The sequence below is a fragment of the Euprymna scolopes genome, chromosome 40 (genome assembly GCF_053919585.1).
Source record: "Euprymna scolopes isolate OS-2025 chromosome 40, ASM5391958v1, whole genome shotgun sequence".
NCBI lineage: Eukaryota > Metazoa > Mollusca > Cephalopoda > Sepiida > Sepiolidae > Euprymna > Euprymna scolopes.
The window spans coordinates 3,078,066-3,102,181 of record NC_136521.1 but is presented as its reverse complement, the minus strand read 5'-3'; the positions used below and the strand labels follow the sequence as shown (position 1 = coordinate 3,102,181).

The window sequence follows — 24,116 nt, the reverse complement described above, 5'->3', positions numbered from 1 at the left end:
GTACACAAATTATGATATATATATATATATATATATATATATATATATATATATATATATATATATATATATACGAGCAAACAGTTAATAAAACATGTTAAAAAACATTTGAAATGAGTTAAAAACATATTTAATCTGAAAAGGAAACACTAAATAAGTGGATAGTCCTTAATCCGCAGAGTTTCGAAGAAATACTTTCCTTCTCATCAGAGGGTAGGCATTAGCAAAATGCGGGATCGGATTTTGCATGTAAAATTTTATTTTATATATATATATATATATATATATATATATATATATATATATATATATATATATATATATATATATATATATATACTTGCATCGGTGTCTGGCGTTGCCCGAGTATTTGGGAAACAATTTTTTTTTTAACTTTGACCCGTATTATGACCTCTTAAAAAATTAAAATTTATTGTTTTGGCTCAAATAAAGTTATTAAGTTAGATCCATGTCCAAGGAGCCTATATCTAAAATTTCAAGTGTGTAGACACAAAATTGTCGGAGGAGTTTGGTAGAGTTCTCAAAGGTCAAATCTTTGAACTATGACCGCTTAATCGAAAAATTTCTGGCCAAAAACCGATCACATCGAAAACCGATCACATCGATTTTCCCAAATCTCAGTTCCCTGTATATCAAATTTCGAGTCTGTAGACTAAAAATTGAAAGAGTTATTGCGGAGGGAAATGTACACAGACACACAGACACATTTTCACTTTTATAATATATATATATATATATATATATATATATATATATATATATATATATATATACAGGTTTTGTATTAGGTTGAGACAAAAATGATGTCGTTTTTTTCTATATATAGGCGAACGCCAAAAAAACAACATTATTTTTGCACAAACCCAAAATATTTGTGTGTGTGTGAGTATGTGTGTGTGTGTGAGTGTGTGTAGACTGCCAGATAAGTGGCTTTTTATGTGCAGCTGCTCTTCAGAATAAAGAAAAACGATTGTACCAGTGTCATTATCTACTGCAGATGACCAATTGTCTGGAAATTCCGGACTCGTCCTTGGTGAACAGTGAGACGTCATCATGACGCGCACATGTCTCATCGTCATTTATCACCGGGTGAAGAAAAGCCTTAAATACAGCGCCTGCTGGCCATAGAAATTCAGTTGCAATCGTGGTGCACACAGCATTGCCTGCTAATTTCACTGCTTGTTTACGGGTACTACAACCAAGTTAGCATCGACCATGCCTTCCTACACTCTCTACTACTTCAATGGCCGCGGACGCGCCGAGATCCTTCGTATGATGTTTGCCGCTGCCGGCGTCAAATACACCGACAAGAGGTTCGAGTTCAACGAATGGGACAAATACAGGAACGGTAAGAACATGAGCTGTTATTTCGAATAATTACAAAGTTTTAGTGAGTTTGTGTATTTCTATTCGAGATTTGGTATCTCTCTGTCTGAAGCCGAAACTGTGCTATAAATAGTACTATAGTAATTCTGTTATTGTTGGATATTTAGTATCTGCTTGTCCCTAGTCTCTCTCTCTCTTTCTGTTTTCTCCTCCTTCTCCTCCTTCACCCTCTCTCTGTTTCTCTGTTTTTGATATAGATGTAGATAATAATACTTATGTTTTAACTTAAATAGGGATGGTATAATAAAATTGTGGGGTCGATGGCCTAGCCTTAATTTAAACCTATGTCACTTCCGGTTTGGCGGTGGTCCTAACAGCAAATACGTCGAGCCTGCCTTCTTACTACCACTATCTCCTTCTTTCTCTATTTCTCTCAATTTCTGTCTTATGGCGGGAAAATATGACACAAGTTTCTGTAAGTGTAATATTACAAATTATCAAATCCGTTGCCAAGGTGGCTGGGAAAATTGTTGGATACTTCTATCGATCCAGTAGATATGTACTTGATGATGCAATTCTCTACTTATATAGGGCCCCGTAACGTCCAAGGATGGAGTATAGCTGTCAAATCCTAGCAGGGGCTGCTAGGAAGACATCCTGCCTTGACAGAGTTCAGAATAGACTTCGTAGCCTAATGGGAGATGCCCTTTCTCTTACTTGGAACCTCGTTTTCACAGAAGAGACGTTGCGAGCCTGTCTCTGTTTTATTGTTATTTTCATGGCAAGTGCTCGTCTGGACTCCAATCTATGGTCCCCCTTCGCCAAACATCCACAAACAACACTCGTCTGGCTGAAAAACTATCAATAATTCCCCCACTCTTTATCTGTTCTTAAACCTAAACGTAGATTCCATGAACAAAGCTTCTTTCTTAGAACTGCACACCTGTGGAACTCTCTTCCGTTTATCTGCTTTCCAACTGACTACAATATGGTTGTCTTCAAGTCCAATGTAAACAAGTTCTCGATGATCCGTTTCCCTTAAGTAATCCAATTTACTAAATTTACACTTCTAACGATTACTATGTTGCTCTTTTGACTACTGTACACTCTTTAACCGTCATCCTCGAGTAGCCTCTGGACCTTGGTAAGTTGTGATTAAAAAATAAACCTTCGCCTGAGGAAGAGCAAGCTTATCTACAAAAATGCCCTGGCATCCCCATAAAATCTGGGGGGATGACCTCCTAGAACTGCACCGCTAATGACTAAACGATTACTTTTATTAACTCTACTTTTACACTGTACTGAAGGATAATAGTTAGTATCCGTTCTGTTGTCGTGAAAGCATCATCCCAAGCATTACTCTTTCCTTTAGGGAGATCGTGCAGCATAACTTATGTTACAACGATAGAATCCTCCCAGGCATTTCAGCTTCTTTATGCGTCGTTTAGCAAATATTCTATCGTCAGAAAACATTCTTTCAGGCATTACCTCGTTCTTTTAGTGTAATATAGTATATGTTCGTTAGTCAGAGGATCCTTCTCCTAAGCATTACCTCCTACTTTGGCAAATACGTGTAGCACAGTATATGTCCGTTCGTCAAATATATTGAAAAGAAGTTAGAATTCAATAAATGGATTAAATATACGAGTTCGATTTCAATGAATGGATCAAATATACGAGCTTTGATTTCAATGAATGGATCAAATATACAAGGTTTGAATTCAATGTATAGATCAAATATACGAGGTTCGATATAAGGCAATAAGCCTTACCAATGTTCCAGCGTCCTTCGCACCCACTTAGTGGAGGTCTGTTTAGTGGTTTCTCTCCTCAGTCTTTCTATCCTTCTTAACTACTCCACTATTTGGTGTGGTGTCAGTCTCTGATGACTCCTGAGGATGAGAAAATAATCAATTTACATTTTTACGGTTACAGTTTTCTTTGTTGCATTTTTTTTTTGTTTCAACTTTGTTGCTATTTTTATATGACCGATTTATGTTGCTCACGAGGATTAGTGTTCGCGTTCGATAGTTTTCCTTAATATTTCAGCTTTTTTTTTCACAGATTACCGTCAGTTGAATAGTTTCAGTTTACCTGTCGATTCAGATTTCCCTTACCATTATTATTATTATTATTATTATTATTATTATTATTATTATTATTATTATTATTATTATTATTCAATTGACTTTACAGTGTGATGTTTTATATGTTTTTCCCCCTCAAGAGCGGGCTCGTACAATTAAAGCTAGCGAGAATAGTCAAAGAATCAATTAGACGAACAGCACCTGGAGTAGGATGTTTGCGTAGCTAAGCAGAACTGACTTTTGAAGTATGGTGATGTTGTATCTAATTCTCAAGAAGTTCAACTGTTTTCTAAGATCATCAGGAAATGAGACAAGCGCACTTATGATGGAAGTTTTCTTTTTCCTACAATCTAGTAATTTCCATTATTATTATCATTATTATTATTATTATTATTATTGGCTCACATGGAGCTTTCTCATAAGTCAACAAACGATCTGATTGGACACCTGTGGTGTTTTCTGGAAGCTGAGTGCCAACAAGTCTTCCCAGACGTCCAGCTCTCTCCCTTCGATAGCATTTGCAAATAAATTTGCATCATCGCAACAGCCGCTTACCATTGATTTCTGGTAGTGCCCATTGGTTTATACTGGAATTTGAGTGGCACTCAGCCTCCCCAAGGTCCCAGTTCTCTTTGCGCTTGTCCAGCCGAGGTCTGGTTGGCGCTCGCTCCCACATCTTTAAGTCCTTATTGACCCTTCTCGGCCCGTTGGCATCACGTTTTTATTGGGGGGGAGGTGATGAAGCAATGGGGGGATGCATGTTGTGGGGTGTAGAACATGTAGATATGCAGTTTCGGTGTTCTTCATTTCCTGTAACGCTTATTCGTTATTATTATTATTATTATTATTATTATTATTATTATCATTATTATTATTATTATTATTTATATCATTATTATTTATATTATTAATATTATTTATATTATTATTATCATCATTATTCATATTATTATTTATATTTATATTATTATTATTATTTATATTATTACTATTATTATCATTTATGCTATTATTATATATATTATTATTATTATTTATTATTATTTATATTATTATTATTATTTATATTATTATTATTATTATTTATATTATTATTATCATTTATATTATTATTATTATTATTATTATTTATATTATTATTATTATTATTATTATCATTTATATTATTATTATTATTATTATTATCATTATTATTATTATTATTATTTATATCATTATTATTTATATTATTAATATTATTTATATTATTATTATCATCATTATTCATATTATTATTTATATTTATATTATTATTATTTATATTATTACTATTATTATCATTTATGCTATTATTATATATATTATTATTATTTATTATTATTTATATTATTATTATTTATATTATTATTATTATTATTTATATTATTATTATCATTTATATTATTATTATTATTATTATTATTATTATTATTATTATTATTATTATTGTTGTGGTGACACCCACTCATTTACATATGTGGATAATATTACACATAAATAGCAAGACTCGGTGTGTCTGAGTGTGTGTTAACCAGAACCCACCGAAAGCCGAGCCGAGTAGATATGTTCTCCAGCCAAGACTCTCTTACCTGACAACCATTATGTAAATATAATGTAAATATACTTTTCCTAATACACTTCTTATTGATCTACCTTTGTTTGTTGAGTCTACATTTGTATTGCCTTATACGTTATTTGGGTCAACCTGCAAACATAACAGTTATTTATATTATTATTATTATTATTATTATTATTATTATTATTATTATTATTATTATTAGCAGAAGTACCCTACATTGCCAGGATCGAAATGATTTAGTACACAATACATTGTACTCTGTGTTTCACCGGAGAAAAGCTACGGTTGATTTAATAAAATTATTTTTATACAATCGATTGGATTGCAAATTAAAATGCAAAAGTCATGTACCATGCTTCATTTATGCTCTTAACATAAACATGCATTTCTAACGCGCCACTTTTTTATCAAAACATCCACCGTTGAATTTATACACCGATCTCTTCCGTTTGTGCGATTATAAAACTTCTTAAATGCACTTGTGATATTAGACTGTATAAAGGTGTTAACTTTGGTGAAAATCTTACTTCCGTTTTTTATACGTTTTAATCAGTTATCGATTTTCAATACTAATGTAGGGTATTTTAATACAAAAAACTCTCTAAGAACACTTCTCAGCACATAAAGTACATTTGTGTGAAATTTCAGAAAAGTGTCTGTTTTATAGAAGGTAGTTTAATAAAATTAGAGATTATTAAATCTATATTTATTGGGAAATCCCGCTAGACAAGACCTAAAGCCACTTGATATACGAGTCTTAAAAACAACTGAAGGTTATTGTAATGACAGGACATACTGTTAGGTAAACGCGGGGCAACGACGGGTGGAAAGCATTTAGCCAGTTATCTATCTATCTATCTATCTATCTATCTATCTAATTATCTATCTATCTAGCGAGATACGCAATAGATTAAATCGTGGGAGACAATAGGTTAAGCGAGTGCAGAAAAGATAATGTTGTGACAGGTATCAAACTGGGTGACCGTTGAGTTGCACCGGAATGTATGCAAACGGGGTACCAGATCTGACGTGTCAAGGGTCCCAGTTTGAATAAGCTAATTTTAGTTAGTTGCTTTTTGAGACGCCGAAGAGACAAGATGGGTTAAACCGGTCCCGCCATAATAGGGGGCGACGGTTTGTAAATGGATGCAGAGAAACCACAAGCTAAAGATCGTAATTCCACCCAGTTCTGCTGTGAGCAACTGCCTGGAAGTGAGTAAATATATATATATATATATATATATATATATATATATATATATATATATATATATATATATAATTTTATTTATACAAACATTAATGGCTACATATGTGCATACATGTTTCTGTAATCACCCACGTTGGGGGATTACGTCTTCAGGCCAAGAATTACCTTCAAAAGTCTTTTGAAGGTAATTCTTGGCCTGAAGACGTAATCCCCCAACGTGGGTGATTACAGAAACATGTATGCACATATGTAGCCATTAATGTTTGTATAAATAAAATTAATATACCTGCTCTGTTCACTCATTGAGCACTATTTTGGTAGACACATGTTGTTTCATTGGATGTACTTCTAGGAAACTAAACTCTACTGGCTATATATATATATATATATATATATATATATATATATATATATGTGGAAATATTCTCTATTCACGTATATTTCCTTTTTATATATACCAGTTCTTATTTAAGAAGCTCAATGTAATTACAGAGCATACAATGAATGAAGGACAAAAGTCTATAGTCCAAATTTCATGATGTTAACCATCTTACAATTTATTCCTTTTATTCAGTTGACATTTACAATTCTTGACAGTATCTGTTTCGGAGCAAAAAAATCAACTACTTAATTATTATTTATTTCGAAATACAAAATGGCGTAATGTAAGCAAAATATAAGATATTTGCAGCTTCTCTTCCAATTATCGGTTTTCAATCATGTCCAAAAGCATTTTATTTTCTTTTTGGTGGATTTGTTGTTGCTATTTTTTATGATGTGTAAAACTAAGATTAATGTACAAAATGTTTGACGATATTTTTCAATGTTGATCCATTTTTGAAACCTTTAAAACAATTTTAACCGGCTAAAAATCTATAAAAGAACTATTAGAAAAAAATTCAATTATTTAATGTCCCTAGCGCCGCTCATCGATTTTAGTTTCGGGGGAGATAGTTTGAAAAGATGGAGACGTACAGACAGATTGACAGACACACAAACATATAGCCGTTTATATATTAAATTATGTTTTATTTGCTGTAATAAGAAAAAACATTTAAATGTATTTTTCTGTTATTCTTTGTTTTTCAATTATATTAACATTAACCTTGGTGCCCAGCATTGCTCGGCGTTGCCTGGGTGTTTGGAGGTGTGTGTTGAGCAAAAAAAAATCAACAAAAAAACGCGGTCGTAGGCAGGCAGGCTCAAACCCGTATCGCAAAGGAGGAAAAGAACGTGAAAAAACACGTTACGTCTTTGTTGTTGCACCCATTACCAAACCGGAAATGACGCAGGTTTAAATTAGGGCTAGTCAATCCATTAGGGGTGATGACTTTCGAAAATATCGGCGAAAAAAGCGACCCTCCCTGTAAAAATATGCTCAGTTGAGGATGAAGAAATAAATGTTTTTAGCCAATTTTTCGATATTTGTCGTCTAAAGGGTCGTGCTTCAAAACGATATCGATTTAGCGAAAATCTGTCGCCTCTGTCGAAAGTTTTAGGCATATATACATAATAAATTCATACATACATACATACATTTAGACAGGCGAGATTTATAATATAGAACAAGCACATAAAAAATCATTGCGGTTTAAAACGGTGTATACACATTTGAAATAATAAACTTGAAAACAAAAAAGGGGGATAACTCTGACTTTTTTTCATACAAAACGAAAAAAAAATTAATTAACCGTAATAAAACCACCGATGCGATAATGTTTCTTCGGCGTAACATCTCAGAAATTATAGGAGAGGGGGCTTCTTCTCGATAACACTTCAAATTTATATGAGACTAGCAGGAGGATCCGGTGTTGCTCATTATTGAATGATGTTCAACGAATGGTTTGCACAACTATAATTTTATTGTCCTCGAAATCAGAGAAATCGTCCATTTTTCAATTTTCGGTCTTGTCTTGACGGAAAGGCTATAATAACAAAAAAATCTCCCCAAGAACGACAGAGCCTCAGGTTTTATTTTCGGTAACGTTTTATTCTGGAGTGGTTTTACTTTTTGGAATGTTACAAGGTTGGCCCTATATCTCTAAATTTGATAGGCGTCGAACCCCTCGCTTCTCCGGGTGCATCGAGCCATTATGCCTTCGGCTCGAGTCTTTGCCTGTCTCCTTCAAACTCTAAACACTAACTTCATGTAACTGACGTTTTTAATATACGTCACTAAGATAACCACCTGATGTTTTTACATGTCATTATTTCTAAGATGCCAATTAATTTTTACGGTAATATTTTGAAGTTAACATTCCTAAGTTAATGTAAAATATATTTATTCTAAATAAGTTTATTATGCTAAAGATATGCTATCTACCAAAACGATTAGGCTTAAATAATCATAATAGCCACCTTTCGGCGCTGCCTGGTCAATATACAAAATATATATTTTATATTTGTTAGGGACTCCTCGTCTTTCCGAAACTATAAATACTATTGTCTTATGGGGTGCCTCGTTCACTGCGTCTACTAAAGGCAAATTAACTGTGAAATTAAGGTGAACCATTTATCATATCAGTCAGTTTGGGGTAGCCACGTCGAAGGCATCTTGAATGACGAATATTATGTCATTTTTAATATTTGGTTAGTGTTTGTTCCGTGTCTGCGTAAGTTTGTTTCTGCGTATGCGTGTGCGTGTGTGCATGTGTGCGTCCGTGTGTTTTTCCGTGTGTGTGTGCGTCCGTGTGTGTATGTGTGTGCATCCGTGTGTGTATGTGTGTGCATCAGTGTGTGTTTGTGTTTTTTGTGTGTGCGTGTGGGTGTTATGTGTGTGTGAGTTTTTCTAGGTGTGCGCTTCTGCGTGGGTTTACGTTTGTGTTTGTGCGTGCGTGTGTATTTCTTTGTGTGTGTGTGTGTGTGTGTGTTTTACCCGTGAGTGTGTTTTTGGGGTTTGCGTTTCCGGGTGTGTTTGCGTGTGTGCGTGCATGTCTGTGTGCGTGTTAGTGCGTGTGTTTTTGTGCCTGTGTGTGTGTCTGATTTACAAATCAATCTAATACTTGCGGCAACGTGTGGCCGGGCGGGTACAGCAAGTTATAAATAAGTCCAATGGTTTCAACAGCTAAACTAACTTTAGCTGTTAAAACGATTAGGCTTGAATACTCATAATCATAGACTAGCACACTTTTCGGCGTTGCCCGGTCAATTGGCAACTATATATTTCTGGTGGTCTCATGATCTTTCCGAGATTATAACTACTACTCTCTTACATGGTATCTCGTTCACTGCTTCTACTAAAGGCAAATACACTCGGAGAAGATGCACCGTTTTTCATAAAAGCCAGTCTAAAGGTTTAGATTATTATATATTTTTTTAAATATTTGGTAAGTGTAATAGTCAGTATTTTTATGCCATGTGTTCCAAAACAACCCCTATACGGATGGATCACACGGAGAAAGTATCTATTAGACATGCAAATTATATCCGCTATCATATTTTTGAAACAATGAAAAATAGTTGAAAACATTTTATTTGTAAAATATAAATAAACTAATCGTTAATATTATATTTTTTTTCAGATATGCCCTGCATGTCCGTGCCAGTCTTGGAAATGGATGGTGGTGATAGGATGCCTGAAACCATGGCCATTGCCCGGTACTTGGCCCGTGAATTCAGTAAGTATTTATTTATGATTTTACCTTTGTGAAAAATAAAGAAAGTATATTAACAGCGAAGGCTATGGAGAGACACAAGGTCAAAATAAGAGGTGTGTAACTTGAGTGGAAAGTTGAGCAGCAAGATGATTGTGCGGAGAAAAATTAAGCTAATGATAACAAGATAGCGCCAGCCATATTTATTTTCCTAAAACAAGAATATGACTGAAACTAACCAGAAGTTCAACAAAGCAAACAAAACAGTTGAGTTTAAAGGGGCGTTCCAGTATTAGTATATATATATATATATATATATATATATATATATATATATATATATATAGTCATCGACATACAGTCCTGTTTCGTTGTATCACAACTCATCAGTGCCGCTAGACTAGCATCTCTCCCAAGCCAAGGATTGAACCTAGAACCGTCGTGTTGACTGCCGGCAGTTCTCCCACTCGACCACATAAGGGACACACGCAAATAACTCGTCGGAATATCTATTTAAATAGACATCCGAGACCACTCTTACAGTGCCCAAACCGCCTGTGTGTAAACAAACAAACAACAGTCTTCGCATTTTTCAGCCAATTAAGTAGTGGGTGAAATTATTTACGACAGTGCTCTACTCAAAGAGGGGGGCTTAAAATATATTTGTAGTCATCGACATACAGTCCTGTTTCGTTGTATCACAACTCATCAGTGCCGCTAGACTAGCATCTTTCCCAAGCCAAGGATTGAACCTAAAACCGTCGTGTCGACAGTCGGCAGTTCTCCCACTCGACCACGGAAGGGACGCCCGCAAATAACTCGTCGGAATGTCTATTTAAATAAATATGTAGAGAGAGAGAGAGAGAGAGAGAGAGAGAGAGAGAGAGAGAGTAAAATGATTAATAATTTTGAATTAAAAATCAGATTTCAAATGAAAAGAAAAAAAACAAAATCCACTCGATTGTATGATCGTTTTATATTGACAATAATTTGACAAAAGTGTTGTCTTTTAATGACAAAGTCTCCTTATCAACAAAAATGGAGGGGGGTAGTTAAAGACACAAAAAAACTAGCATTTTAGTTGCGTGTAAGGAAGATATTCCTGGAAATATATAAAAATAAAATAAAATTAAGTTAAATTAAAATAAAATAAAAACTAAGTTATTAATTCTATGTTGAAAAATAAGTAAATTAAAATAAAGTAAAATAGAAAATTATGAATAAGATTAAAAGAAAAATTTATATATATATATATATATATATATATATATATATATATATATATATATATATATACCTTTTTTATTTCCATTATAACATATGTTTCAATTTGAGTCAATCTATCCTTTGCAATACTTTGTCTTCTAATTAGAATAATTACCGTTTATATTATTTTAAAACGCTGAATGCCCCAAAATTTGATAACTGTCAAATTGTAGAAGGGCTATGCTACTAAATAATTCATAGTTCATTGTGTTCCTGTTGTAGTTGTGTTGTATTAATGTTCTAAAGTTACATGTAAATAACTATTTTCCATTGTGCGGAGTTTCTTTTTGCCTTCCAGAGTTGAAGTTAATTTTTTTAAATTGACGTGAACAGCAGGGTACTTGAATTAAAAGTCAAATATGAACAGGTCAAATTATAGAGGAATAAAAGGCGAATCAGATAAGGTATAGGATTTTTAAACAGCTAGATTCAATTTAACTTGAATTTGCGACTTTTAAGAAAAATGACAAGTGCGGCTTTTTTTTCGCAGAACTATATATATATATATATATATATATGGCATTTTGTCGTCTTTCTTGTGCGACAATTTTATCGTTCCGCACTTTAGAGTGTATCGTATACTGCACGACTCCACTGTTTAAATTACGTGCTGATTTTATTGCTTTGGACTTGCTGGATGAATACATTTTAATACATTCAGATTTCAGATTTATCTTTGCAGTGTACACCTATAATCCGGTCATTGGCGTATGACCGACCCACGTGTTAACTAAATGTCCTGGAAACGGTCCGCTTATGAAGATCTGTCGTTTTTTTTTTTTTTTTTTTTTTTTTTTTACACAGTGATCACCACTTATCAAGGCCCGGAAGCCACTCAGGGATAAGGATTATTGCAAGTACATTACGTTAGTGTGGAGATTTGATGGAGTGTTAACTTAAGGGGGCGGTTCATTAGGAATTTGTTAACATTAGACTTGAAGACATCCAAGTTGTAGTCCGGAGGGAAGCAGGCAGACGGAACAGTTCCACAGGCGTGCAGTTCTAAGAAAGAAGCTTTGTTCATGGAATCCGCGTTTTGATTTAGGCACAGATATAGAGTGGGGGAAATTTTTCACAGTGGATTCAGCTAGACGGGTGTTTTTCGTGAAAGATTGGCGAGGGGGGACCAGGGATTGGAGTTCAGACGAGCACCTGCCATGAAAATAACGATAAAACAAGGATAGGCTCGCAACGTCTCTTCTGTGAGAGAGGGGTTGCAGGGTAGAGAAAAGGGCATCCCCCACTAAGCCACGAAGTCTATTTTGTACTCTTTCAAGGCATGATAGGCTGTTTTTGGCAGCTCCTGCCCAGATATGGCAACAGTATTCCATCCTTGGACGTACTTGGCTTTTATATAGATAGAGAATTGCATCAGTAGTGAGATATCTTCTGGAGCGGTAGAAGGATCCCACCATCTTTCCAGCGACCTTGGCAACAGACTTGATGTACGTGTTCCATTTCAGACCAGGAGTAAAGGTCAAACCCAGAAGCTTGTCAAAACACGGGGCCTCACCCAGACGAGAGCCATCCATCACAATTGATGCCAGCTGGGGATCAAAGCGTTGATGATGTATAGACGGTTAGACGTCTTCGTCTAGGTGAGGAGAAAGGCATATCTGAGATGTTGAGTCTAGCTGACTCCTTCTTCTCTTTGGAATACGACTTGATCTTTGAGGGTTCGACATGTTTGGACTCTTTGTCTTCAGGCTCGTTTCCCTTGACTTAAGGCAGACACACGCACAAACAAAAAACGCACGACACAATAGTAATATATGAGAAATATAATAAATTATTTATTTTTCTTACAAGAAAATATTACAATATTTTTTACAAAAAACTTTCACACTTAAAACTAACTAACCTTAACTAGTGCCCCCCCTCCTCTCATTTATGGAGAGACAAAAATACGTGCTCACCTCATGGCGGTCCGGACAAAAAGAGAGCGAGAAAATAAAGGGGATTGTGGGGTTGCATTCTGGTTACTTATGTATCCCTCCACCTAAGGCCAAATCACTTCCTGGCCATGGCGGTGTGTATGTGGGGGGGGGGCTGTTACATCCACCACATAGATATACTGAGACCACACTGAGATACAGTGCCACACAGAACCAATGTTCTCTTATGTCATTCTATTTATATAATACTGATGTCAAAAACTAAAAACAATTACTTCGATTCAATCACCTGAATCGAAACCAAATATTTGGCGCTACAGACGCGTTCCCTACCGTTTGAGCTATGTATATTCTCAATGTTGCAGTGAGATATCTACTGGATCGATAGAAGGATCCCACCATTTTTCCAGCGACGTTGGCAACGGATTTGATGTACGTGTCTCATTTCAAATCTGGACTAAAGCTCAAGTCCAAAGCTTGTCAAAACATGAAGCCTCCCCAAGACGAGAGCCATTCATTTCAATTGAGGCCGGATGAGGATCAAAGGGTTGATGATGTAAAGATACGATCTTGGTTTTAGAAGCATTAAATATAACCAGCCTATATATATATATATATATATTTATATATATATATATATATATATATATATATATATAACCAGCCTATATATATATATATATATATATATATATATATATATATATATAACCAGCCTATATATATATAAATATATATAAATATATATATATATATATATATATATATATATATATATATATAGAGAGAGAGAGAGAGAGAGAGAGAGAGAGAGAGAGAAAGAGCAAAAAAAAAAAAACGAGAGATAGAAGTAAGAGTGTTACATGATAAGGGCTGCCCCCTTTTCATGTAAGTATAAAAATAGAGAGATTTAGTTAAATGTAAAAATGAAATAGAATAGACGAAATTGGAACCTCGTAATTTAGGTTTAGAAATAGATTTCGAGAAAGAATTAGCAAATGGAATGTAAAAACAAGCCATTGTTTAGCTTAGAGATAAAATAGTTTTAAGAAAAGGAATGCGACTATAGGATAATTTAATAAAATTTAATAAACATGTTTTTAACATATTGGAAATATAGGTTACTGGGAATATAGGTTAAAATTTATTTTGTAAACAAAGGAAAAAGTTTTGGAAACGCATTTCCAGAACACTTGAAAGAAGACACATGTTTTAACATGTGTATGACGTCATGGAAAATGGGAAGTCTCGATATAGTTAGAAACTTTAGAGTTAAGCAGAGGGAGTCTGAGAGAGAGTCTGAGGACGAGAGACGACAGTCTGGAGTCCAGACATGGACAGTCGAACGTCTGGAAGCGAGACGGTCACCTTTGAAACATAGAATGTAAAACTTTGAATTCTTGACTAAGAAAACCACGACCGGTCGGAGAAGAAATAAACCCATCATGTGTTTTTATAAACGTCATCTTTGTGTTGTAATTCTACCAATAGGTAAAGTGATTATATGTCTTATATATTATGTGTTTTAAAATGTCTTTACATACACAATGTCTCGACATCTCATATCTACAATGTGAACACTAAGACTTTCTCAACACTATCTCCTCACTAACACTTCTAAGTATGAACATTTTATATATATGAATCTCTTCATAACACGAACACAGAACGCAACAGCATCACTCTTAATAAGACTCTCTAAGACTCTAAGACACACACTTTAATAAGACTTTACAACGAACAATAACAATAACAAACAACAATAACAAACAACAATAACAACAACAAGAACAATAATACTACTAAGACCCCTATATAACAAGAGTAGGATAGTTTTTACCTCATCATATGTTTTCTTTGTTAAAATTCAATTCCAATTGTTTCACATATAGAAAAATATAACCCTGAAAATAAAATGAAGATCAGGAAGAAACATTGTTCGATTGCTTTTTTTTTCGTATGACAGATTTCTACCCCAAGAACAATATTGAAATGATGAGGTGTGACTACATCGCTGATTGCTTCTATGAAATCATGCACGATTACATGAGGTACTTCCATGAAAAGAACGGACGCTTCAGGGTGAGTTATTTCCCTCTTATTTGATCAGAATATTATATACACAACCTTAAGCATTATTTAATAGAATTCACGAGTGTTGAATTGTTTAAGATTATATAATTAACTGAAATCATGTCCATGCGTTGCGCGCGAAATTTGAGGAAACATTGAACTGTCGCTTCCATTAATTGGGTAAAACCATTAAATGTTAACGTGTATAATACATTAGTCTAAATCCAAATTTGAACTAACACGATAGTTGGATCAAAAGAAAGACATAAAAAGATAAGGGATAAGAGGTAACCATAGTGTGATACATGCACCCCTATGCAATACTCTAATACACGTCTACTGTATATATACAAATTTTCACATAAGAAATAGATTAGAAAACACGACATCACCGAACTTGATTAAGTTTTTTTCTAGTATCCTTAGAAAAATGAGCTCGGTCAGTTATATGATATGCATATTCTTTATTTGGCTGATATGTTTCTTCTTGATGTTGGGCGGTAAAAGTTACTTAAAAATGGTGATACCGTGAAACTGCAGTAACGTGTAATGCGTAATATGAGGTCTTTTTATCATTATTTGAGTGTCATCCTTATTTACTTGCTTTTCGAACTAAGATATTAGAGTCATGTTCCCAGCATTGCCAATGTGTTGCGAAAGGTAAACAAATACATCTGGCATAACAGTTTTAATATCACATATCTAGCGGCTTACACTTGGCCTTTTGGCCAAGATCAAAGTAAGATCCATAGAGTGAATGAGGTATTTTGGTAAATGTTACCAGTCAAGAGTAAGACCCCAAAGTCTACGTTTATTACTTTTAATCACTTTAGTCACAAAGACCCTGAACCCTTCCCCTCCTCAATCTCTTGTCGGGGCTTGTGCCTAATTTTGTTGTTTAAGAATCTTTTGTTTTTACTTAATTGTATTTTCAAAATTTTTAAAAGCAATAAAATATATAAACAAGATCAAAGCGTAGTATCTGTTCCGGCAGATACTGCAAGCAAAGACCCTATGTGGGGGCGACCTTGGTCAATGAAGGGGCAACCCTTCATACCAATTGTCACTATTCAGCTCCCCCCCCGGGGAGTTGGTCCCCATTTCCCCTTCACTCCTCACATTAAAAATCGGCCTTGTGCCTAATTTGCTCGGTGGGGGAGAAAATAAATACCATCTGTTCCGGCAGATACTGCAAGCAAAGACTATATGTGGGGGCGACCCCACAGATAAGACTTTGGTCAATGAAGGGGCAACCCTTCATACCAATTGTCACTATCCAGCTCCTCTACTCCCCGGGGAGTTGGTCCCCATTTCCCCTTCACTCCTCACTTTAAAAATCGGCCTTGTGCCTAATTTGCTCAGTGGGGGAGCAAATAAATACTTCAAAGTGTAGTATCTGTTCTTCAGATGCGGCACTTCCATTTCTCATTCTCTTTCAGTGGAGGAGAAATCCTCCACGACTGAGACAATTTTTATTTTTGTACCTTTTCTCCACGTTAAAAACGACTCTGGTGTCTAACTCTGTCTCGTGGGGAGGCATTGTAAATAGGTACACCTTACTATTTATTCCGTAAGTTGATGAATATATCTGTTAAAAATTATACGATGTGTGTTATTCACGTTTTAAATTGTTGTTTAACTGATAATGTGTGTCATAAATAGGGCTATGGCAACAGCATATTCTTTTCATTGTTTTGACTCTCGAGTATATATCCGACACAGTTAGATACAGTTAATCAACCAAGAACCACATCACTATATAAAAGAATATAAGATTTAAGATAGATAAAAGCATATAAGGTATCAACGGATACACACTCGAGAGTCAAAACAATGAAAAGAATGTGCTGTTGTCCTAGCTCTAATCATCAAATTTTTGCAAGTCGTTTCCTTTAATGTAAGCTTTGGATTGTCACACAAACTAAAATATTTTCTGTCGAAGAATTTCTTTTTTACTTACAAAGATCAGAAACAATATTACAGCAGACCAATGTTTTTCCAAACCCTTTTTTTACGGTATTTGCCAAACCTTGCGATGTTATTTATAATGTTATTTGATTATATACATGTGTATTGTATACTGTACTGTATTTTCTTACTAATGTTTGATGCCGTATCCTAGGCTTCTTCTGCATTTAGTATTAGAACAGCGTTCAGATCAAAAAAAAAAAAAAAAAAGAAGCAGGGTTAGATAATTAAATATAAATTTAGAGTAATCACCATTCTATAGAGTCTATTTCTGATATTAATAATTTGTATTTTCTGAGAATTTAGTCTATATTATTATCTTTCTGTCTCTTAGTTAGTCCGTACGTTACCCCTTGAAAAAAACTAAATGTAATTTTGGAAGGCTAAATCGCCTTTGGTAATTTTAGCTTTAAAATAGCAAATCTGGCAAACTTGAACAACAATATAAGACTGACCGCCCTTTGATGTAGCTTCCTTTTCCTATCTTTATCTCTAAAAGCTATTTTGTGTGTGTCAGTTCCTTCTTCATAAGTTCCGAAACGGTTGAGCTTAACTTTTGCAAATTTCACACAAAGGTAGTTTACAGAAATTCTTCCGATAAGTATCGAAAATCGAAAAAAAATTCGATATCAAGAATAGTTTATGTATATATATATATATATATATATATATATATATATATATATATATATATATATATATATAAAGGAAAAAATTAACAAGGGAATTTTTATACGCGTCCTTATAATATTATATTATTGAAGCTTTTTTTTTTTAAATGTATAGTTCGAGCGTCGGGAATACTGTATTAAAATGTAATATATAAAATGTCATTTGATTTCACTATTGTGCCAAACGTGGATAATTATGAATGTATTTATATTTGTAGTTCGGTCAAACTGGTAGCAGTTCTCCACCCATGAGTCCAACAAGCCCAAAAGGCGGTATGAATGAGGGTAACAGCGAGGTAAGTAGGAAGTATCCGTGCACCCCGCGTAACCTATACTCCCATATATATATATATATATATATATATATATATATATATATATACACACTCTTCTAAAAATTTCTTTTTGTGTGTAGATATTCATATTAAAAACCCTTCTTCTATTTATTTAAAATGAAAATAGAATTTTGTAATATATGGATCGTAGAATTGCATTCATCTGCAAAAGATTTAGTTAATTTGCATATTCTTTTAATTAATTCCCTATCATCCCATTCATTTTAATTTATTCCCTATTATGTTTATTTCAATTTCCTTATGGAATAATCAACTTTAATTCACTATTACGTATAATTATATTAATGCAGATATTCTACATGATGTATACTTGCGTAATATTTGCGTAAAAAGCTTATAGTAAACACAAACCTCTTTCTCTTTATATATCTTTATGCGTATAATATATATATATATATATACATATATATATATATATATATTGGTTTAAAAATTGCCTACCAAACTCCTCTTTCAGTTTTTGGTATATAGACATGACACTTAATATATAGGGTATTCCAACCAATGCAAAACTTTATATTTAAGTTTGAGCCGGGGACAATAGGTGCATAAGTGTGAAAATTACAAACATGCATACGTATTGTAATACCTATTGGTTCATGTTTACATTTTTAGCCTTGCAGTAAACATGCCTTCATTGTTGAGGCATTAATGTCAAAGGAAAAAGTAAACCGTAAGCTAAGCGTTTTTGTTTCGATTCTTGGTGTCCAATACAATATAATTATAAATACGAAATTTGCATTAATCAAAACCTCAAATATTAGCGTATTTTACGACGTTGCAATGCTGGGCAGCTTGCTAGTCTGAAATGTTACATGAAATAGATGTCCCCTTCTCATGTAAGTAAGAAGACAGACTAGATAAGTGAAAATAATATTAGGATAAGGTTAGAATCGAACCCTGTAGGCAAGTCGATAATTGAAATCCTAGGAATGCAGTCAATTGCTGAATATTATTTATGTCGGAAAAAGCGATTGTCCATTCTTTTAGAATAACTGGATATAAAATATGTCAGTTAAAAGAATGGACAATGCGAGTTAAAATATTGTTTAAAAGGTTAAATATTGAACAATTAGAATTAGGAATTCTTTGTTTGGGTAAAGTGTGTTTGGACAGACATATGTAAATCCACGTGAAAGTTAGTCACGTTGGGAACCACACTTCTGACGTCATAAACAAAGGAGATTTCTCATTGTATTAAATCTGTGGGTTGGAAGTTAGGCAGTCAGGATAGGATCAGATAATCGGAACAGATCACAGTGATAGTCAGTTGGAGAGTGGGAGCCCTTGAGAGGCAAAGGGTAGAGCAGTAGCGCATGTAGTTTGAATTCGTGACTTCATCAATCGGCCGGTTGATTAATAAAGACATCATTAATAATTGTGTTACTGTGTTATCTTCCTGTCGAAAAAGTTAATGTGTTTTGTATAGTCATCTATAAACGAACCCCGTTACAAGTAATGTGTCTCCTTCATCACAATTATGTATCTCCTCCCCTCTAGAATTGTCCGTTATCCGTATATTATGAACCCTCGTTATATGAACCATCATCCCTTTCAATATGCACCCCTATGCAACACGAAATACAAAAGTCGTTCCAAAACTTATACCGATTATGTTATTTATTCCGCGCACCTGAATCAGACAGAAATTATAAATTGCAGTGTTATGATGACAGAACACATGTATCCATGACCTGAAAGTTTCATCACTTTATTGCAGATATTGACAAAACAGCATTAAGAGTGGTGGTTACTAAATAGAAAGAATGGATGCTGATACACAAAAGGTCAACGTTTTAACGGTACCACTCCTGTCTTCGTGGCTTTGAAACTTTGTCTTAGTAAAAAAAATAGGAGGGGGCTTACTTTTGGAACGACCCCTCTATGGCATAGCGCACGCCTGACGGCTATGTGCAGCCATCGTTCATAGCTAGCAAAAGTGCATAGAGAATGGTGGTGACTATGTAGAAAAATAAATTCTCGAGCAAAAAATAAAAACCCAACAAAAAACGTCGCTCGTATCAATAGTACCACTTTCGTGTTCGTAGTTTTAGTTAAAAAGGAGGGTTTACTTTTGGAGTCAGGTGCTTCATATATATATATATAAATATATATAAAAATATCTCTATCTATCTATCTATCTATCTATCTATCTATCTTTCTCTCTCTCTCTCTCTCTCTCTCTCTATATATATATATATATATATATATATATATAGGGGAGTTAAAGGAAGAGAATAAAATCAATTTTATGCAGAGCTCAACAAATTGATTAGGACCTTATACAGAAATCGATAAAGAAAGAAAATGACGATATAGGAATATATACTAATATACCTATCTAGTATCGCAAGACATTTTTCATGCAATAAATTTTTTTGACATTTCTGATATTTTGAGATAAGAATTCGTCAGTTCTGTTACTTTGATTCATCGAACTACTATTCTTATCTTACGTCCGAAAGACCCTGTGGCGCAATGATTAGAGTACTTATAAAAATCAATTATATATATATATATATATATATATATATATATATATATATATATATATATATATCCACACATTTATTATATAAATATAACCTGTCTGTTAAAATGTATGTATGTATGTAGGTATGTACGTAAGTATGCATTTCTAAACCTTTTTTCATCGGCATCGGACCGGGTCGAAACTAGTACCGTCTAATATGGCGATGTCTCGGTCGAATAATATAATAATATGTAAGAATAAGAAAAACGGTCAATTATTTCTGATAGAAATAAGGTTTTGCAATGAGGGAGGGTAGAAAAACTTGTCCCTTCATGACAATTAAGCCAAACATGCATGCACGAAAAACGTTCTTTTTGAATTAGTTTAAATAGAAACAAAAACGACGTTACTTCGTTGACGTCATCGTAGAGTAGTGGTTATAGGCACGGAGTCATTTTTTTTTTCGATTTTATAACTTTAATATTGAAAAAGGGTTATATATGCCATTTTTCGTTCGTTTATTCATTACTTTCCTTTTTTTTAATTTTCCATCCCATTTGGCTGTTTTTTGTTTTTGTTTTTACGATTTTTAAAAAAGTGTTAACATTTAAACAGGGTTATTTTTGCCGTTTTTTGGTTTGTTTATGCTTTATTTTCCATTTTATTATTGTTTTTATTTACGCCCCCACACACCCACCACACCGGGCAACGCCGGTTACCCCCCGCTAGTTATATATATATATATATATATATATATATATATATATATATGAGAGAGAGAGCTAGAGAGAGAGAGAGAGAGAGAGAGAGAGAGAGAGAGAGAGAGAGAGAGAGAGAGATAAGAAGGAACACACTGAGTTATGTGTTCATCATCGTTTCGTCTTTATTTCGAGATTCCTCTGGATGAATGAGATTAAGAAATAAAAACACTAGTGCAAATATTTTAAAATGTTTCATGTGCAAAGTGTGACGCTTTTCTATTTCAAAAACGAAAAAAAGTTAGAATTCAAAAAAGGAGGGGAGCTTGCGTTGTTAAAGAGAGGGAGATTTTTAATAACGTCATATAGTCGTTAATATGTTTTTAAAAGATATGAACGCAGTTAATATTCTTTCTGGAAAGAATATATATGTTGAAATTCAAATAAAGTGTGTAACAGAAATGAAATGAGTGTGTTTTTGTTATGTAATTTATTAATTGAGATATATGTATTAATTATAACAGAGGATGGTACTATGATTATATATATATATATATATATATATATTTATATATATATATATATATATACATGTATGTATTTTTTTAGCTACTATAACAGCATGTCTTTTTCATTTTATAGAATTACCTGCAATGGAGATATATGAACACTGTCCAACGTGTGCTCCCATTCCTGGAAAGAACTTTGGAGATGCAAAATGGAGGAAAAAGCTTCTTCCTGGGCGATCAGGTATACACTTACACGCGAACTCACGTATACACAACACATGCAAATAGTTTTCGGTAAAACAGTCTCACACCTGTAATTATAACGCTGTTTTAGTTTCAATATATCAAAGTTTTTAACAATCTTTTATCCTTCGGTTCATCCATTTAAATACTGAACGCCTTTGTTAATTCTATTTATAACACATATACCTGTCTTTGCTATTAGAACTTTTCAGTGTGTTTGTCTGTGTGGAACTTTTGTTTTGTTTAATAAACCAATTGATCCGAAACATTAGCATGTTCTGTCTATATAAATAAACATATTATATTCTGCTCTTGTTTATTAAACACTTTTAATAACCTTGTTTTAATTCATGGGTTTTATCGCTTAAATGTCTTTAACTTGATATATATATATATAATCTTTGATATATATATATATATATATATATATATATACATATTAGCTTTGATATATTCTTCAGAATAATTTTTTATTTAACAATCAGTTGGTAGCTTTGATATATATATATATATATATATATATATATATATATATATATATATATATATTAGCTTTGATCTCACTATTATATATTAGGTTCAATATAATAACCGATGGAGAACTGTGTCTATAATAATAAATAAGTTAAATTATGATATTTAAGTGTACCTTACGGCCGGGCAACGCCGTTCGGCCTGTTAGTTCATTTATATATATATATATATATATATATATATATATATATATATATATATATATATATCAATGTTTCGTCTTTATTTCGATATTCTTCTGGATGAATGAGATTAAGAAAACCAAAACACCAGTACATATATTTTAAAATGTTTCATGTGCAAAGTGTGACGCTGTTCTATGTCAGAAACGAAAAGAAAAAGAAAAAAGAAAAAAACGTTGGCATTCAAAAAAGTGGGAAGCTTTATATATACATATATATATATATATATATATATATATATATATATATATATATATATATATATATATATATATTTGTGTGTGTGCATTTGTGTGTATGATATTTCAAACCTAATTATTTCTTTTTATTTTTTTCAGTTGATGTGGTGTGACATGATGTGCCACTGTTGCTTGGAAAACCCCATGATGGAAAACCAATCTATGTTTAATAGTTATCCTAAGATAATGGCCATGAGGAGCCGCGTCGCCTCTCACCCGAAGATCTCTGGTTACCTTAAGAGCCGTGCTAATACCAACTGGTAATGCACATTATTTAAATTGGGAAAGGAAGTACTGAAAGATTAATTTTGCAGACGCAAAATGAACCTAGCTTATATATTGTAAACAATTAAAAAATAAAATATTTAATTTGAATCGTTTTTATTCTTATTTTTATCTGGCGTTTCTAAAGTGTTTTTATTTATTGAAAGAAAATGACATTAAAAAGATCTAATATAAGCCACCACAGAAATTATATCTGAAACAATCCTTCGTTTTATAATCCTGGTCACAGCACCATTGTAACACTATCTTGGTTTTGCAAGATCTTCGTTTGATCCACAGTCGAATTGCTGGATCAATCTCTATTCATGAAGTATACAAAAAAGTATTATTTCAAATTAATTTATTTATTCTTTTCTTTATTTATTATTAATAACAGAACGTTTTCATTTTAGACGGTACATACGTTACATTATATTTTCTTTAATCACTATTAGTAACTATACATATTTTCCTAGGATTAATTTTAAGAGAAAAACATTACATAATGAGAAACATCATGCGATTAGAAAAAATATGCCATATTAAAAATCATTTTAAACAACTTGCTAAAATTATTTCTCTTAAAAGTGTAACCACAAGCGGGTTGGCAACATCTTAAGTGAAACGAACTGGATTCATACCTGATAAACTCAGGTCGTCAGTCCATGTTGTTAACAACTGAGTCATCGTAATTTCTCTGCAATGGGTTAAAACGCTTGTTTCCTTCCATGTTGTATGCAATATCAATCAGCTTTGTCCAACGCTGATCTCATACTTCTGTCGTTTAAACGCAATCCCTTTGACCTAATCAACTATAACTATTCTCGCAAATTGTTTACTGCTAATCAGAAGCCTAGTTGTAGGGTTAACACCCAAACTATCTACGCTTATTTTCTTTGTTATCTGATAAC

At 33.3% G+C, this 24,116-nt stretch overlaps 2 protein-coding genes across 2 annotated transcripts in view; both read left to right on the top strand.

Moving 5' to 3' along the window:
• LOC145265707 (S-crystallin SL20-1-like) overlaps positions 1 to 24,116 on the top strand; it is a 296,744-nt gene that overhangs the window by 231,205 nt on the left and 41,423 nt on the right. The gene's annotated exons all lie outside the window — the stretch shown is intronic.
• On the top strand, positions 1,005 to 23,316 carry LOC145265699 (S-crystallin SL20-1-like). The gene is made up of 6 exons (XM_080121757.1): positions 1,005 to 1,369; positions 9,763 to 9,858; positions 14,962 to 15,077; positions 17,926 to 18,003; positions 21,877 to 21,984; positions 23,041 to 23,316. Exons 1-6 carry the CDS (start codon positions 1,237 to 1,239, stop codon positions 23,203 to 23,205), a joined length of 696 nt encoding a protein of 231 aa, XP_079977883.1. The 5' UTR covers positions 1,005 to 1,236; the 3' UTR covers positions 23,206 to 23,316.

Coding starts and splice junctions, on each gene's coding strand:
- LOC145265699 (XM_080121757.1), top strand. CDS start 1,237: ATGCCTTCCTACACTCTCTACTACTTCAATGGCCGCGGACGCGCCGAG. Junction 1,370..9,762: donor ATGGGACAAATACAGGAACG/GTAAGAACATGA, acceptor ATTTTTTTTCAG/ATATGCCCTGCATGTCCGTG. Junction 21,985..23,040: donor GCTTCTTCCTGGGCGATCAG/GTATACACTTAC, acceptor TATTTTTTTCAG/TTGATGTGGTGTGACATGAT.